The following is a 19,479-nucleotide window of genomic DNA, read 5'->3' on the forward strand; positions in this document are numbered from 1 at the left end:
TTTATGCACATTTTTTTTAATTCACAAAAAATGCTTCTGCTCGTTTATTTGTTGTCCGATTTTGAATTTTTAGCTTCCATCTGGTAGAGCTTTATGAGGTTCACCCAACTTCTACACAGAATTTTATAATTTTGACCAGAACAATTTTTATGCTAATTTATGCGAAATTAATTTATGCAAATTTTTAAAAATTCACATAAAATGCTTCTTCTTTATTTGTTGACCGATTTTGATTTTTTTTCCTTCCATCTGATAGAGCTTCATGAGGTTCACCAAACTTCTACACATAATTTCGAAATTTTGACTTGAACAATTTTTATGCTAATTTATGCAAAATTAATTTATTCATATTTTTAAAAATTCACATAAAATGCTTATTCTTCTATAATTGTTGACCGATTTTGATTTTTTTTCTTCCATCTGGTAGAACTTCATGAGGTTTACCAAACTTCTACACAGAATTTTGAAATTTTTAGTAGAAAATTATTTATGCTAATTTATGAGAAATTTATTCATAAATCACAGAAAATGCCTCTTCTTCTTTATTTGTTGACAGATTTTGATTTGTTTTCTTCCATCTGGTAGAGCTGCATGAGGTTCACCAAACTTGTACACAGAATTTTGAAATTTTGTCTGGAAAATCATTTATGCTAATTTATTCATAAATCACAAAAAATGTTTTTTCTTCTTCATTTGTTGATCAATTGCAATTTTGTTTGCTTAATATGATAGCTCGAGGTGGTGATACAAAATTTCAACACAGAATTTTGAAATTCATTAAATATGCTAATTGTATCCCCCGAACAGAGTTCGGAGGATACTATGGATCAGCTGCATTAAAACAAAGATAAGTGCAAGTAGTTGCATGAGACACTGATTTGAGGAGAAAGTCTGTTGAACCAAAGTCAATTGTCACTATATCAGTATAGATCTTGATCTGGTTTATATACATATACATGTATATTATGTTATCAACTGAACTTTGAGAAATCATGAAATCTCAGCTGAAAAAAACAATGTTCACACTGAACATCACAAATAATCACATGATGGACAGTGCATTATTATTGCTGGGTAAAAAGATACATCATTGTGCTCAAATTTCTTGTTGTTTCGCTAATTTCTCAGCAATTATACAAAATTCTTTGACAAATATTTTTTTTAAATTCATGTATACATGCATGCTCCTAGGTGTTCATTCGTTTGGATTTTGTTCGAACTCATTTTGAAATCATTACCACTACTGGCATTTATCTATATTAGAAGTTTTTCTTTTTTTCCTCTGGCATGCTTTCTTACAAAACTGATATTGGTAAACTTTTATTTTTACAGACTGTGAAAAGCCAAAACTATCAGAGCCAACCAAGCTGAAATTTTGTGCTGATGATGGGGGAATAACCAAAACATTCAGTGGAGATAGTTTCCCTTCTCCAGTGTGCAACGATTTTATTGATACTGATCTTGCTGTTACATTGGATGATACCGACAGTGTCTTTTCATTTGGAGATCGTACCATCACTGCAGTTTGCGAAGATGATGCTGGATTGACTGATACTTTAGAATACACTGTCACCATTGAGGGTAAGTGATCATTCTATTTCTCACTGGCGTACTGATGTAGGGAGGAGGGTTCACAGAAATTAAGGGGCTTACAGGACATTAAAAAAGTATTCTATTCAGCCAGGTAATATTGATATAAAACAGAAAATCAAATATTATTGGTTTAAAGTTGGATTTAAAAGCCAATCCCAAAATAAGGTGAGTTATCATGAATCCTTAAATGTCAAGTCAAATTGCAGGACAGCTGTGGGTGATTGAATTGTCCTTTTTCGAAATTTCAGAAGAAACCTGTAAAAGCAGAATACTTGGTTCTATTTCTCGCCTTTCCTCGTTTTGCCTCACTCACAAATAAAATGCCGCCATTTCGAGTTGCTGCATACGCCAAAAAATGTCTATTGCAGAGCTGCCAACCAGTAATGATTCTCAGTATTTAGTACTGAAAAATGAGAAGAATACTGATGGTTTCGTGCAAAAGACTGATTTCTGTAGATTCAGTCTTATTTGTTGTGCTATGGTATTTCTTTGAAAATACTGATTTCCTCACCAAAATACTGATTTTCAGCATTTAAAATACTGAAATGTTCGTGTTCAGGTTGGCAGCTCTGCTATTGTGCAACAAAATCATGCGCAGTTCCGATATACCTAGGGTAGGGTGCCGTTCTCAGGTTTCTGCAAATTAGCAACAATAGCTGCCTAAACCACTAGCCAATGCGAAACTTAAAAACAAGGTCATGCAACATGCGATATGGAAACAAAACTTCACATGTAGGTCGAAAGGGAGATGGGAAACTGCTCAAACTCACAGGCTTGATGGGGATATTATTCATGTTATTTCCATATGAAGGAAACCCTATCCAACCATCAATATTAAACAATTTTGGCACTATGATCAGGGGTTAAGCTTTTTTTAATAGTGCACTTTCTTTTCTCACTGAGTTTTTGCAAAGTGGGCTACCCACTAATAAGCCAATTCGTAATTACGCACTGCGCATGGTTCGGGCACGAGCTTTTCCATTTGTCAATTGTACATAAAATCGAATCTGAGCCAGCTGAGCTGAGCAGATCACAACAGCCAGGGTGATCAGACGTCCTGTATTTTGCTCCTTTTTCCCGACAACCCTTCCCAGGACGCCTATCTGTCCCATACTTCATAATATTGAACAAAATGTAGTTAATACATTGAAATGTGACATATTTCATCAAATAACCAACATATGACGAAGCAGAGACAACAATAAAATTGATAACTAAACTTTTGCCAGTTCTGTGGTGATTTTCTTGCTAGCCCAATACATTGCAATTGAACTGGCCTCCTGCCTGTGGCAGCCTAGCTAGGCATGAAGGATGGCCGTAGCAGATTCAATTGGTGCAAACAATGACATGATAAACAGTTTTTCCACCGAAATAATCTCAAAATCGGCAGGAAATTTGGATGATTATATTATGGATTCTCAGATTACTGATTTGGAGATGTAAGCGGAGGTAAAAGTTATTGAGTTTTCTTAAGTAGATCTATTTGTTTCAGCTTTGGTTTTGAGTCTTGTTGTGTATGATGCCGTGATGTTTCATCTAATTTTTAAGTTGACAATGTTTCACTTTGAAATTTTATTCTTTCCAAAACATGTTAGTTTTTAAAATTTTAAAAAATATTTAAAAATAACACCAAATATCATTATATTTTTCGTTAGACGATTGGATTGTTTTTGTTTGCTTGAAGTTTGAAATTTTTTCCTCTTTCTTTCTTTTCTATCCTTCTATCTTTCTATTCTTCATCCTTCCTGCTTGCCCTTTTTTTGTTCCATCTATCTTTATATCCTATCTGTCTTTCCTGATCCTTTCTCTCTCTCTCTCTCTCTCTTTGTTCATTTTTTAGCTCATCCGGCCCGAAGGGCAAGATGAGCTTATGCCGTGACGTGGCGTCTGTCGTCCGTCCACAATTTCAAAATGCTACTTCTTCGCCATTTCAAGTCCGATTTCAATTCTGTTTGCTTTATATGATAGCACTAGGTGGGGGATTCAAAACTTCTACACAGAATTTTGAAAGTCATTAAATATGCTAATTTATGCACATTTTTTTTAATTCACAAAAAATGCTTCTGCTCGTTTATTTGTTGTCCGATTTTGAATTTTTAGCTTCCATCTGGTAGAGCTTTATGAGGTTCACCAAACTTCTACACAGAAATTTATAATTTTGACCAGAACAATTTTTATGCTAATTTATGCGAAATTAATTTATGCAAATTTTTAAAAATTCACATAAAATGCTTCTTCTTTATTTGTTGACCGATTTTGATTTTTTTTCCTTCCATCTGATAGAGCTTCATGAGGTTCACCAAACTTCTACACATAATTTCGAAATTTTGACTTGAACAATTTTTAAGCTAATTTATGCGAAATTAATTTATTCATATTTTTAAAAATTCACATAAAATGCTTATTCTTCTATAATTGTTGACCGATTTTGATTTTTTTTCTTCCATCTGGTAGAACTTCATGAGGTTTACCAAACTTCTACACAGAATTTTGAAATTTTCAGTAGAAAATTATTTATGCTAATTTATGAGAAATTTATTCATAAATCACAGAAAATGCCTCTTCTCCTTTATTTGTTGACAGATTTTGATTTGTTTTCTTCCATCTGGTAGAGCTGCATGAGGTTCACCAAACTTGTACACAGAATTTTGACATTTTGTCTGGAAAATTATTTATGCTAATTTATTCATAAATCACAAAAAATGTTTTTTCTTCTTCATTTGTTGATCAATTGCAATTTTGTTTGCTTAATATGATAGCTCGAGGTGGTGATACAAAATTTCAACACAGAATTTTGAAATTCATTAAATATGCTAATTGTATCCCCCGAACAGAGTATAGATCTTGATCTGGTTTATATACATATACATGTATATTATGTTATCAACTGAACTTTGAGAAATCATGAAATCTCAGCTGAAAAAAACAATGTTCACACTGAACATCACAAATAATCACATGATGGACAGTGCATTATTATTGCTGGGTAAAAAGATACATCATTGTGCTCAAATTTCTTGTTGTTTCGCTAATTTCTCAGCAATTATACAAAATTCTTTGACAAATATTTTTTTTAATTCATGTATACATGCATGCTCCTAGGTGTTCATTCGATTGGATTTTGTTCGAACTCATTTTGAAATCATTACCACTACTGGCATTTATCTATATTAGAAGTTTTTCTTTTTTTCCTCTGGCATGCTTTCTTACAAAACTGATATTGGTAAACTTTTATTTTTACAGACTGTGAAAAGCCAAAACTATCAGAGCCAACCAAGCTGAAATTTTGTGCTGATGATGGGGGAATAACCAAAACATTCAGTGGAGATAGTTTCCCTTCTCCAGTGTGCAACGATTTTATTGATACTGATCTTGCTGTTACATTGGATGATACCGACAATGTCTTTTCATTTGGAGATCGTACCATCACTGCAGTTTGCGAAGATGATGCTGGATTGACTGATACTTTAGAATACACTGTCACCATTGAGGGTAAGTGATCATTCTATTTCTCACTGGCGTACTGATGTAGGGAGGAGGGTTCACAGAAATTAAGGGGCTTACAGGACATTAAAAAAGTATTCTATTCAGCCAGGTAATATTGATATAAAACAGAAAATCAAATATTATTGGTTTAAAGTTGGATTTAAAAGCCAATCCCAAAATAAGGTGAGTTATCATGAATCCTTAAATGTCAAGTCAAATTGCAGGACAGCTGTGGGTGATTGAATTGTCCTTTTTCGAAATTTCAGAAGAATCCTGTAAAAGCAGAATACTTGGTTCTATTTCTCGCCTTTCCTCGTTTTGCCTCACTCACAAATAAAATGCCGCCATTTCGAGTTGCTGCATACGCCAAAAAATGTCTATTGCAGAGCTGCCAACCAGTAATGATTCTCAGTATTTAGTACTGAAAAATGAGAAGAATACTGATGGTTTCAATCAAAAGACTGATTTCTGTAGATTCAGTCTTATTTGTTGTGCTATGGTATTTCTTTGAAAATACTGATTTCCTCACCAAAATACTGATTTTCAGCATTTAAAATACTGAAATGTTCGTGTTCAGGTTGGCAGCTCTGCTATTGTGCAACAAAATCATGCGCTGTTCCGATATACCTAGGGTTGGGTGCGGTTCTCAGGTTTCTGCAAATTAGCAACAATAGCTGCCTAAACCACTAGCCAATGCGAAACTTAAAAACAAGGTCATGCAACATGCGATATGGAAACAAAACTTCACATGTAGGTCGAAAGGGAGATGGGAAACTGCTCAAACTCACAGGCTTGATGGGGATATTATTCATGTTATTTCCATATGAAGGAAACCCTATCCAACCATCAATATTAAACAATTTTGGCACTATGATCAGGGGTTAAGCTTTTTTTAATAGTGCACTTTCTTTTCTCACTGAGTTTTTGCAAAGTGGGCTACCCACTAATAAGCCAATTCGTAATTACGCACTGCGCATGGTTCGGGCACGAGCTTTTCCATTTGTCAATTGTACATAAAATCGAATCTGAGCCAGCTGAGCTGAGCAGATCACAACAGCCAGGGTGATCAGACGTCCTGTATTTTGCTCCTTTTTCCCGACAACCCTTCCCAGGACGCCTATCTGTCCCATATTTCATAATATTGAACAAAATGTAGTTAATACATTGAAATGTGACATATTTCATCAAATAACCAACATATGACGAAGCAGAGACAACAATAAAATTGATAACTAAACTTTTGCCAGTTCTGTGGTGATTTTCTTGCTAGCTCAATACATTGCAATTGAACTGTCCTCCTGCCTGTGGCAGCCTAGCTAGGCATGAAGGATGGCCGTAGCAGATTCAATTGGTGCAAACAATGACATGATAAACAGTTTTTCCACCGAAATAATCTCAAAATCGGCAGGAAATTTGGATGATTATATTATGGATTCTCAGATTACTGATTTGGAGATGTAAGCGGAGGTAAAAGTTATTGAGTTTTCTTAAGTAGATCTATTTGTTTCAGCTTTGGTTTTGAGTCTTGTTGTGTATGATGCCGTGATGTTTCATCTAATTTTTAAGTTGACAATGTTTCACTTTGAAATTTTATTCTTTCCAAAACATGTTAGTTTTTAAAATTTTAAAAAATATTTAAAAATAACACCAAATATCATTATATTTTTTGTTAGACGATTGGATTGTTTTTGTTTGCTTGAAGTTTGAAATTTTTTCCTCTTTCTTTCTTTTCTATCCTTCTATCTTTCTATTCTTCATCCTTCCTGCTTGCCCTTTTTTTGTTCCATCTATCTTTATATCCTATCTGTCTTTCCTGATCCTTTCTCTCTCTCTCTCTCTCTCTTTGTTCATTTTTTACCTCATCCGGCCCGAAGGGCAAGATGAGCTTATGCCGTGACGTGGCGTCTGTCGTCCGTCCACAATTTCAAAATGCTACTTCTTCGCCATTTCAAGTCCGATTTCAATTCTGTTTGCTTTATATGATAGCACTAGGTGGGGGATTCAAAACTTCTACACAGAATTTTGAAATTCATTAAATATGCTAATTTATGCACATTTTTTTTAATTCACAAAAAATGCTTCTGCTCGTTTATTTGTTGTCCGATTTTGAATTTTTAGCTTCCATCTGGTAGAGCTTTATGAGGTTCACCAAACTTCTACACAGAATTTTATAATTTTGACCAGAACAATTTTTATGCTAATTTATGCGAAATTAATTTATGCAAATTTTTAAAAATTCACATAAAATGCTTCTTCTTTATTTGTTGACCGATTTTGATTTTTTTTCCTTCCATCTGATAGAGCTTCATGAGGTTCACCAAACTTCTACACATAATTTCGAAATTTTGACTTGAACAATTTTTAAGCTAATTTATGCGAAATTAATTTATTCATATTTTTAAAAATTCACATAAAATGCTTATTCTTCTATAATTGTTGACCGATTTTGATTTTTTTTCTTCCATCTGGTAGAACTTCATGAGGTTTACCAAACTTCTACACAGAATTTTGAAATTTTCAGTAGAAAATTATTTATGCTAATTTATGAGAAATTTATTCATAAATCACAGAAAATGCCTCTTCTCCTTTATTTGTTGACAGATTTTGATTTGTTTTCTTCCATCTGGTAGAGCTGCATGAGGTTCACCAAACTTGTACACAGAATTTTGACATTTTGTCTGGAAAATTATTTATGCTAATTTATTCATAAATCACAAAAAATGTTTTTTCTTCTTCATTTGTTGATCAATTGCAATTTTGTTTGCTTAATATGATAGCTCGAGGTGGTGATACAAAATTTCAACACAGAATTTTGAAATTCATTAAATATGCTAATTGTATCCCCCGAACAGAGTATAGATCTTGATCTGGTTTATATACATATACATGTATATTATGTTATCAACTGAACTTTGAGAAATCATGAAATCTCAGCTGAAAAAAACAATGTTCACACTGAACATCACAAATAATCACATGATGGACAGTGCATTATTATTGCTGGGTAAAAAGATACATCATTGTGCTCAAATTTCTTGTTGTTTCGCTAATTTCTCAGCAATTATACAAAATTCTTTGACAAATATTTTTTTTAATTCATGTATACATGCATGCTCCTAGGTGTTCATTCGATTGGATTTTGTTCGAACTCATTTTGAAATCATTACCACTACTGGCATTTATCTATATTAGAAGTTTTTCTTTTTTTCCTCTGGCATGCTTTCTTACAAAACTGATATTGGTAAACTTTTATTTTTACAGACTGTGAAAAGCCAAAACTATCAGAGCCAACCAAGCTGAAATTTTGTGCTGATGATGGGGGAATAACCAAAACATTCAGTGGAGATAGTTTCCCTTCTCCAGTGTGCAACGATTTTATTGATACTGATCTTGCTGTTACATTGGATGATACCGACAATGTCTTTTCATTTGGAGATCGTACCATCACTGCAGTTTGCGAAGATGATGCTGGATTGACTGATACTTTAGAATACACTGTCACCATTGAGGGTAAGTGATCATTCTATTTCTCACTGGCGTACTGATGTAGGGAGGAGGGTTCACAGAAATTAAGGGGCTTACAGGACATTAAAAAAGTATTCTATTCAGCCAGGTAATATTGATATAAAACAGAAAATCAAATATTATTGGTTTAAAGTTGGATTTAAAAGCCAATCCCAAAATAAGGTGAGTTATCATGAATCCTTAAATGTCAAGTCAAATTGCAGGACAGCTGTGGGTGATTGAATTGTCCTTTTTCGAAATTTCAGAAGAATCCTGTAAAAGCAGAATACTTGGTTCTATTTCTCGCCTTTCCTCGTTTTGCCTCACTCACAAATAAAATGCCGCCATTTCGAGTTGCTGCATACGCCAAAAAATGTCTATTGCAGAGCTGCCAACCAGTAATGATTCTCAGTATTTAGTACTGAAAAATGAGAAGAATACTGATGGTTTCAATCAAAAGACTGATTTCTGTAGATTCAGTCTTATTTGTTGTGCTATGGTATTTCTTTGAAAATACTGATTTCCTCACCAAAATACTGATTTTCAGCATTTAAAATACTGAAATGTTCGTGTTCAGGTTGGCAGCTCTGCTATTGTGCAACAAAATCATGCGCTGTTCCGATATACCTAGGGTAGGGTGCGGTTCTCAGGTTTCTGCAAATTAGCAACAATAGCTGCCTAAACCACTAGCCAATGCGAAACTTAAAAACAAGGTCATGCAACATGCGATATGGAAACAAAACTTCACATGTAGGTCGAAAGGGAGATGGGAAACTGCTCAAACTCACAGGCTTGATGGGGATATTATTCATGTTATTTCCATATGAAGGAAACCCTATCCAACCATCAATATTAAACAATTTTGGCACTATGATCAGGGGTTAAGCTTTTTTTAATAGTGCACTTTCTTTTCTCACTGAGTTTTTGCAAAGTGGGCTACCCACTAATAAGCCAATTCGTAATTACGCACTGCGCATGGTTCGGGCACGAGCTTTTCCATTTGTCAATTGTACATAAAATCGAATCTGAGCCAGCTGAGCTGAGCAGATCACAACAGCCAGGGTGATCAGACGTCCTGTATTTTGCTCCTTTTTCCCGACAACCCTTCCCAGGACGCCTATCTGTCCCATATTTCATAATATTGAACAAAATGTAGTTAATACATTGAAATGTGACATATTTCATCAAATAACCAACATATGACGAAGCAGAGACAACAATAAAATTGATAACTAAACTTTTGCCAGTTCTGTGGTGATTTTCTTGCTAGCTCAATACATTGCAATTGAACTGTCCTCCTGCCTGTGGCAGCCTAGCTAGGCATGAAGGATGGCCGTAGCAGATTCAATTGGTGCAAACAATGACATGATAAACAGTTTTTCCACCGAAATAATCTCAAAATCGGCAGGAAATTTGGATGATTATATTATGGATTCTCAGATTACTGATTTGGAGATGTAAGCGGAGGTAAAAGTTATTGAGTTTTCTTAAGTAGATCTATTTGTTTCAGCTTTGGTTTTGAGTCTTGTTGTGTATGATGCCGTGATGTTTCATCTAATTTTTAAGTTGACAATGTTTCACTTTGAAATTTTATTCTTTCCAAAACATGTTAGTTTTTAAAATTTTAAAAAATATTTAAAAATAACACCAAATATCATTATATTTTTTGTTAGACGATTGGATTGTTTTTGTTTGCTTGAAGTTTGAAATTTTTTCCTCTTTCTTTCTTTTCTATCCTTCTATCTTTCTATTCTTCATCCTTCCTGCTTGCCCTTTTTTTGTTCCATCTATCTTTATATCCTATCTGTCTTTCCTGATCCTTTCTCTCTCTCTCTCTCTCTCTTTGTTCATTTTTTACCTCATCCGGCCCGAAGGGCAAGATGAGCTTATGCCGTGACGTGGCGTCTGTCGTCCGTCCACAATTTCAAAATGCTACTTCTTCGCCATTTCAAGTCCGATTTCAATTCTGTTTGCTTTATATGATAGCACTAGGTGGGGGATTCAAAACTTCTACACAGAATTTTGAAATTCATTAAATATGCTAATTTATGCACATTTTTTTTAATTCACAAAAAATGCTTCTGCTCGTTTATTTGTTGTCCGATTTTGAATTTTTAGCTTCCATCTGGTAGAGCTTTATGAGGTTCACCAAACTTCTACACAGAATTTTATAATTTTGACCAGAACAATTTTTATGCTAATTTATGCGAAATTAATTTATGCAAATTTTTAAAAATTCACATAAAATGCTTCTTCTTTATTTGTTGACCGATTTTGATTTTTTTTCCTTCCATCTGATAGAGCTTCATGAGGTTCACCAAACTTCTACACATAATTTCGAAATTTTCAGTAGAAAATTATTTATGCTAATTTATGAGAAATTTATTCATAAATCACAGAAAATGCCTCTTCTTCTTTATTTGTTGACAGATTTTGATTTGTTTTCTTCCATCTGGTAGAGCTGCATGAGGTTCACCAAACTTGTACACAGAATTTTGACATTTTGTCTGGAAAATTATTTATGCTAATTTATTCATAAATCACAAAAAATGTTTTTTCTTCTTCATTTGTTGATCAATTGCAATTTTGTTTGCTTAATATGATAGCTCGAGGTGGTGATACAAAATTTCAACACAGAATTTTGAAATTCATTAAATATGCTAATTGTATCCCCCGAACAGAGTTCGGAGGATACTATGGATCAGCTGCATTAAAACAAAGATAAGTGCAAGTAGTTGCATGAGACACTGATTTGAGGAGAAAGTCTGTTGAACCAAAGTCAATTGTCACTATATCAGTATAGATCTTGATCTGGTTTATATACATATACATGTATATTATGTTATCAACTGAACTTTGAGAAATCATGAAATCTCAGCTGAAAAAAACAATGTTCACACTGAACATCACAAATAATCACATGATGGACAGTGCATTATTATTGCTGGGTAAAAAGATACATCATTGTGCTCAAATTTCTTGTTGTTTCGCTAATTTCTCAGCAATTATACAAAATTCTTTGACAAATATTTTTTTTTAATTCATGTATACATGCATGCTCCTAGGTGTTCATTCGATTGGATTTTGTTCGAACTCATTTTGAAATCATTACCACTACTGGCATTTATCTATATTAGAAGTTTTTCTTTTTTTCCTCTGGCATGCTTTCTTACAAAACTGATATTGGTAAACTTTTATTTTTACAGACTGTGAAAAGCCAAAACTATCAGAGCCAACCAAGCTGAAATTTTGTGCTGATGATGGGGGAATAACCAAAACATTCAGTGGAGATAGTTTCCCTTCTCCAGTGTGCAACGATTTTATTGATACTGATCTTGCTGTTACATTGGATGATACCGACAATGTCTTTTCATTTGGAGATCGTACCATCACTGCAGTTTGCGAAGATGATGCTGGATTGACTGATACTTTAGAATACACTGTCACCATTGAGGGTAAGTGATCATTCTATTTCTCACTGGCGTACTGATGTAGGGAGGAGGGTTCACAGAAATTAAGGGGCTTACAGGACATTAAAAAAGTATTCTATTCAGCCAGGTAATATTGATATAAAACAGAAAATCAAATATTATTGGTTTAAAGTTGGATTTAAAAGCCAATCCCAAAATAAGGTGAGTTATCATGAATCCTTAAATGTCAAGTCAAATTGCAGGACAGCTGTGGGTGATTGAATTGTCCTTTTTCGAAATTTCAGAAGAAACCTGTAAAAGCAGAATACTTGGTTCTATTTCTCGCCTTTCCTCGTTTTGCCTCACTCACAAATAAAATGCCGCCATTTCGAGTTGCTGCATACGCCAAAAAATGTCTATTGCAGAGCTGCCAACCAGTAATGATTCTCAGTATTTAGTACTGAAAAATGAGAAGAATACTGATGGTTTCAATCAAAAGACTGATTTCTGTAGATTCAGTCTTATTTGTTGTGCTATGGTATTTCTTTGAAAATACTGATTTCCTCACCAAAATACTGATTTTCAGCATTTAAAATACTGAAATGTTCGTGTTCAGGTTGGCAGCTCTGCTATTGTGCAACAAAATCATGCGCAGTTCCGATATACCTAGGGTAGGGTGCCGTTCTCAGGTTTCTGCAAATTAGCAACAATAGCTGCCTAAACCACTAGCCAATGCGAAACTTAAAAACAAGGTCATGCAACATGCGATATGGAAACAAAACTTCACATGTAGGTCGAAAGGGAGATGGGAAACTGCTCAAACTCACAGGCTTGATGGGGATATTATTCATGTTATTTCCATATGAAGGAAACCCTATCCAACCATCAATATTAAACAATTTTGGCACTATGATCAGGGGTTAAGCTTTTTTTAATAGTGCACTTTCTTTTCTCACTGAGTTTTTGCAAAGTGGGCTACCCACTAATAAGCCAATTCGTAATTACGCACTGCGCATGGTTCGGGCACGAGCTTTTCCATTTGTCAATTGTACATAAAATCGAATCTGAGCCAGCTGAGCTGAGCAGATCACAACAGCCAGGGTGATCAGACGTCCTGTATTTTGCTCCTTTTTCCCGACAACCCTTCCCAGGACGCCTATCTGTCCCATATTTCATAATATTGAACAAAATGTAGTTAATACATTGAAATGTGACATATTTCATCAAATAACCAACATATGACGAAGCAGAGACAACAATAAAATTGATAACTAAACTTTTGCCAGTTCTGTGGTGATTTTCTTGCTAGCCCAATACATTGCAATTGAACTGGCCTCCTGCCTGTGGCAGCCTAGCTAGGCATGAAGGATGGCCGTAGCAGATTCAATTGGTGCAAACAATGACATGATAAACAGTTTTTCCACCGAAATAATCTCAAAATCGGCAGGAAATTTGGATGATTATATTATGGATTCTCAGATTACTGATTTGGAGATGTAAGCGGAGGTAAAAGTTATTGAGTTTTCTTAAGTAGATCTATTTGTTTCAGCTTTGGTTTTGAGTCTTGTTGTGTATGATGCCGTGATGTTTCATCTAATTTTTAAGTTGACAATGTTTCACTTTGAAATTTTATTCTTTCCAAAACATGTTAGTTTTTAAAATTTTAAAAAATATTTAAAAATAACACCAAATATCATTATATTTTTTGTTAGACGATTGGATTGTTTTTGTTTGCTTGAAGTTTGAAATTTTTTCCTCTTTCTTTCTTTTCTATCCTTCTATCTTTCTATTCTTCATCCTTCCTGCTTGCCCTTTTTTTGTTCCATCTATCTTTATATCCTATCTGTCTTTCCTGATCCTTTCTCTCTCTCTCTCTCTCTCTTTGTTCATTTTTTACCTCATCCGGCCCGAAGGGCAAGATGAGCTTATGCCGTGACGTGGCGTCTGTCGTCCGTCCACAATTTCAAAATGCTACTTCTTCGCCATTTCAAGTCCGATTTCAATTCTGTTTGCTTTATATGATAGCACTAGGTGGGGGATTCAAAACTTCTACACAGAATTTTGAAATTCATTAAATATGCTAATTTATGCAAATTTTTTTTAATTCACAAAAAATGCTTCTGCTCGTTTATTTGTTGTCCGATTTTGAATTTTTAGCTTCCATCTGGTAGAGCTTTATGAGGTTCACCAAACTTCTACACAGAATTTTATAATTTTGACCAGAACAATTTTTATGCTAATTTATGCGAAATTAATTTATGCAAATTTTTAAAAATTCACATAAAATGCTTCTTCTTTATTTGTTGACCGATTTTGATTTTTTTTCCTTCCATCTGATAGAGCTTCATGAGGTTCACCAAACTTCTACACATAATTTCGAAATTTTGACTTGAACAATTTTTATGCTAATTTATGCGAAATTAATTTATTCATATTTTTAAAAATTCACATAAAATGCTTATTCTTCTATAATTGTTGACCGATTTTGATTTTTTTTTCTTCCATCTGGTAGAACTTCATGAGGTTTACCAAACTTCTACACAGAATTTTGAAATTTTCAGTAGAAAATTATTTATGCTAATTTATGAGAAATTTATTCATAAATCACAGAAAATGCCTCTTCTCCTTTATTTGTTGACAGATTTTGATTTGTTTTCTTCCATCTGGTAGAGCTGCATGAGGTTCACCAAACTTGTACACAGAATTTTGACATTTTGTCTGGAAAATTATTTATGCTAATTTATTCATAAATCACAAAAAATGTTTTTTCTTCTTCATTTGTTGATCAATTGCAATTTTGTTTGCTTAATATGATAGCTCGAGGTGGTGATACAAAATTTCAACACAGAATTTTGAAATTCATTAAATATGCTAATTGTATCCCCCGAACAGAGTTCGGAGGATACTATGGATCAGCTGCATTAAAACAAAGATAAGTGCAAGTAGTTGCATGAGACACTGATTTGAGGAGAAAGTCTGTTGAACCAAAGTCAATTGTCACTATATCAGTATAGATCTTGATCTGGTTTATATACATATACATGTATATTATGTTATCAACTGAACTTTGAGAAATCATGAAATCTCAGCTGAAAAAAACAATGTTCACACTGAACATCACAAATAATCACATGATGGACAGTGCATTATTATTGCTGGGTAAAAAGATACATCATTGTGCTCAAATTTCTTGTTGTTTCGCTAATTTCTCAGCAATTATACAAAATTCTTTGACAAATATTTTTTTTAAATTCATGTATACATGCATGCTCCTAGGTGTTCATTCGATTGGATTTTGTTCGAACTCATTTTGAAATCATTACCACTACTGGCATTTATCTATATTAGAAGTTTTTCTTTTTTTCCTCTGGCATGCTTTCTTACAAAACTGATATTGGTAAACTTTTATTTTTACAGACTGTGAAAAGCCAAAACTATCAGAGCCAACCAAGCTGAAATTTTGTGCTGATGATGGGGGAATAACCAAAACATTCAGTGGAGATAGTTTCCCTTCTCCAGTGTGCAACGATTTTATTGATACTGATCTTGCTGTTACATTGGATGATACCGACAATGTCTTTTCATTTGGAGATCGTACCATCACTGCAGTTTGCGAAGATGATGCTGGATTGACTGATACTTTAGAATACACTGTCACCATTGAGGGTAAGTGATCATTCTATTTCTCACTGGCGTACTGATGTAGGGAGGAGGGTTCACAGAAATTAAGGGGCTTACAGGACATTAAAAAAGTATTCTATTCAGCCAGGTAATATTGATATAAAACAGAAAATCAAATATTATTGGTTTAAAGTTGGATTTAAAAGCCAATCCCAAAATAAGGTGAGTTATCATGAATCCTTAAATGTCAAGTCAAATTGCAGGACAGCTGTGGGTGATTGAATTGTCCTTTTTCGAAATTTCAGAAGAAACCTGTAAAAGCAGAATACTTGGTTCTATTTCTCGCCTTTCCTCGTTTTGCCTCACTCACAAATAAAATGCCGCCATTTCGAGTTGCTGCATACGCCAAAAAATGTCTATTGCAGAGCTGCCAACCAGTAATGATTCTCAGTATTTAGTACTGAAAAATGAGAAGAATACTGATGGTTTCAATCAAAAGACTGATTTCTGTAGATTCAGTCTTATTTGTTGTGCTATGGTATTTCTTTGAAAATACTGATTTCCTCACCAAAATACTGATTTTCAGCATTTAAAATACTGAAATGTTCGTGTTCAGGTTGGCAGCTCTGCTATTGTGCAACAAAATCATGCGCAGTTCCGATATACCTAGGGTAGGGTGCCGTTCTCAGGTTTCTGCAAATTAGCAACAATAGCTGCCTAAACCACTAGCCAATGCGAAACTTAAAAACAAGGTCATGCAACATGCGATATGGAAACAAAACTTCACATGTAGGTCGAAAGGGAGATGGGAAACTGCTCAAACTCACAGGCTTGATGGGGATATTATTCATGTTATTTCCATATGAAGGAAACCCTATCCAACCATCAATATTAAACAATTTTGGCACTATGATCAGGGGTTAAGCTTTTTTTAATAGTGCACTTTCTTTTCTCACTGAGTTTTTGCAAAGTGGGCTACCCACTAATAAGCCAATTCGTAATTACGCACTGCGCATGGTTCGGGCACGAGCTTTTCCATTTGTCAATTGTACATAAAATCGAATCTGAGCCAGCTGAGCTGAGCAGATCACAACAGCCAGGGTGATCAGACGTCCTGTATTTTGCTCCTTTTTCCCGACAACCCTTCCCAGGGCATATCTGTCCCATATTTCATAATATTGAACAAAATGTAGTTAATACATTGAAATGTGACATATTTCATCAAATAACCAACATATGACGAAGCAGAGACAACAATAAAATTGATAACTAAACTTTTGCCAGTTCTGTGGTGATTTTCTTGCTAGCCCAATACATTGCAATTGAACTGGCCTCCTGCCTGTGGCAGCCTAGCTAGGCATGAAGGATGGCCGTAGCAGATTCAATTGGTGCAAACAATGACATGATAAACAGTTTTTCCACCGAAATAATCTCAAAATCGGCAGGAAATTTGGATGATTATATTATGGATTCTCAGATTACTGATTTGGAGATGTAAGCGGAGGTAAAAGTTATTGAGTTTTCTTAAGTAGATCTATTTGTTTCAGCTTTGGTTTTGAGTCTTGTTGTGTATGATGCCGTGATGTTTCATCTAATTTTTAAGTTGACAATGTTTCACTTTGAAATTTTATTCTTTCCAAAACATGTTAGTTTTTAAAATTTTAAAAAATATTTAAAAATAACACCAAATATCATTATATTTTTTGTTAGACGATTGGATTGTTTTTGTTTGCTTGAAGTTTGAAATTTTTTCCTCTTTCTTTCTTTTCTATCCTTCTATCTTTCTATTCTTCATCCTTCCTGCTTGCCCTTTTTTTGTTCCATCTATCTTTATATCCTATCTGTCTTTCCTGATCCTTTCTCTCTCTCTCTCTCTCTCTTTGTTCATTTTTTAGCTCATCCGGCCCGAAGGGCAAGATGAGCTTATGCCGTGACGTGGCGTCTGTCGTCCGTCCACAATTTCAAAATGCTACTTCTTCGCCATTTCAAGTCCGATTTCAATTCTGTTTGCTTTATATGATAGCACTAGGTGGGGGATTCAAAACTTCTACACAGAATTTTGAAATTCATTAAATATGCTAATTTATGCACATTTTTTTTAATTCACAAAAAATGCTTCTGCTCGTTTATTTGTTGTCCGATTTTGAATTTTTAGCTTCCATCTGGTAGAGCTTTATGAGGTTCACCAAACTTCTACACAGAATTTTATAATTTTGACCAGAACAATTTTTATGCTAATTTATGCGAAATTAATTTATGCAAATTTTTAAAAATTCACATAAAATGCTTCTTCTTTATTTGTTGACCGATTTTGATTTTTTTTCCTTCCATCTGATAGAGCTTCATGAGGTTCACCAAACTTCTACACATAATTTCGAAATTTTGACTTGAACAATTTTTATGCTAATTTATGCGAAATTAATTTATTCATATTTTTAAAAATTCACATAAAATGCTTATTCTTCTATAATTGTTGACCGATTTTGATTTTTTTTTCTTCCATCTGGTAGAACTTCATCAGGTTTACCAAACTTCTACACAGAATTTTGAAATTTTCAGTAGAAAATTATTTATGCTAATTTATGAGAAATTTATTCATAAATCACAGAAAATGCCTCTTCTTCTTTATTTGTTGACAGATTTTGATTTGTTTTCTTCCATCTGGTAGAGCTGCATGAGGTTCACCAAACTTGTACACAGAATTTTGACATTTTGTCTGGAAAATTATTTATGCTAATTTATTCATAAATCACAAAAAATGTTTTTTCTTCTTCATTTGTTGATCAATTGCAATTTTGTTTGCTTAATATGATAGCTCGAGGTGGTGATACAAAATTTCAACACAGAATTTTGAAATTCATTAAATATGCTAATTGTATCCCCCGAACAGAGTTCGGAGGATACTATGGATCAGCTGCATTAAAACAAAGATAAGTGCAAGTAGTTGCATGAGACACTGATTTGAGGAGAAAGTCTGTTGAACCAAAGTCAATTGTCACTATATCAGTATAGATCTTGATCTGGTTTATATACATATACATGTATATTATGTTATCAACTGAACTTTGAGAAATCATGAAATCTCAGCTGAAAAAAACAATGTTCACACTGAACATCACAAATAATCACATGATGGACAGTGCATTATTATTGCTGGGTAAAAAGATACATCATTGTGCTCAAATTTCTTGTTGTTTCGCTAATTTCTCAGCAATTATACAAAATTCTTTGACAAATATTTTTTTTAAATTCATGTATACATGCATGCTCCTAGGTGTTCATTCGATTGGATTTTGTTCGAACTCATTTTGAAATCATTACCACTACTGGCATTTATCTATATTAGAAGTTTTTCTTTTTTTCCTCTGGCATGCTTTCTTACAAAACTGATATTGGTAAACTTTTATTTTTACAGACTGTGAAAAGCCAAAACTATCAGAGCCAACCAAGCTGAAATTTTGTGCTGATGATGGGGGAATAACCAAAACATTCAGTGGAGATAGTTTCCCTTCTCCAGTGTGCAACGATTTTATTGATACTGATCTTGCTGTTACATTGGATGATACCGACAATGTCTTTTCATTTGGAGATCGTACCATCACTGCAGTTTGCGAAGATGATGCTGGATTGACTGATACTTTAGAATACACTGTCACCATTGAGGGTAAGTGATCATTCTATTTCTCACTGGCGTACTGATGTAGGGAGGAGGGTTCACAGAAATTAAGGGGCTTACAGGACATTAAAAAAGTATTCTATTCAGCCAGGTAATATTGATATAAAACAGAAAATCAAATATTATTGGTTTAAAGTTGGATTTAAAAGCCAATCCCAAAATAAGGTGAGTTATCATGAATCCTTAAAT

The 19,479-nt window shown here is 34.0% G+C and overlaps 1 protein-coding gene across 1 annotated transcript in view; it reads left to right on the plus strand.

The window, feature by feature from the left end:
* LOC129275768 (uncharacterized) overlaps positions 1-19,479 on the plus strand; it is an 87,449-nt gene that overhangs the window by 21,369 nt on the left and 46,601 nt on the right. The window contains exons 6-11 of the mRNA XM_064109102.1: positions 1,333-1,581; positions 4,837-5,085; positions 8,341-8,589; positions 11,790-12,038; positions 15,411-15,659; positions 19,030-19,278. Of these exons, the coding sequence (XP_063965172.1) occupies positions 1,333-1,581; positions 4,837-5,085; positions 8,341-8,589; positions 11,790-12,038; positions 15,411-15,659; positions 19,030-19,278 (1,494 nt within the window). The remainder of the gene's footprint in view (positions 1-1,332; positions 1,582-4,836; positions 5,086-8,340; positions 8,590-11,789; positions 12,039-15,410; positions 15,660-19,029; positions 19,279-19,479) is intronic.

Source organism: Lytechinus pictus, chromosome 14, assembly GCF_037042905.1.
Source record: "Lytechinus pictus isolate F3 Inbred chromosome 14, Lp3.0, whole genome shotgun sequence".
In the NCBI taxonomy this organism is placed as follows: domain Eukaryota; kingdom Metazoa; phylum Echinodermata; class Echinoidea; order Temnopleuroida; family Toxopneustidae; genus Lytechinus; species Lytechinus pictus.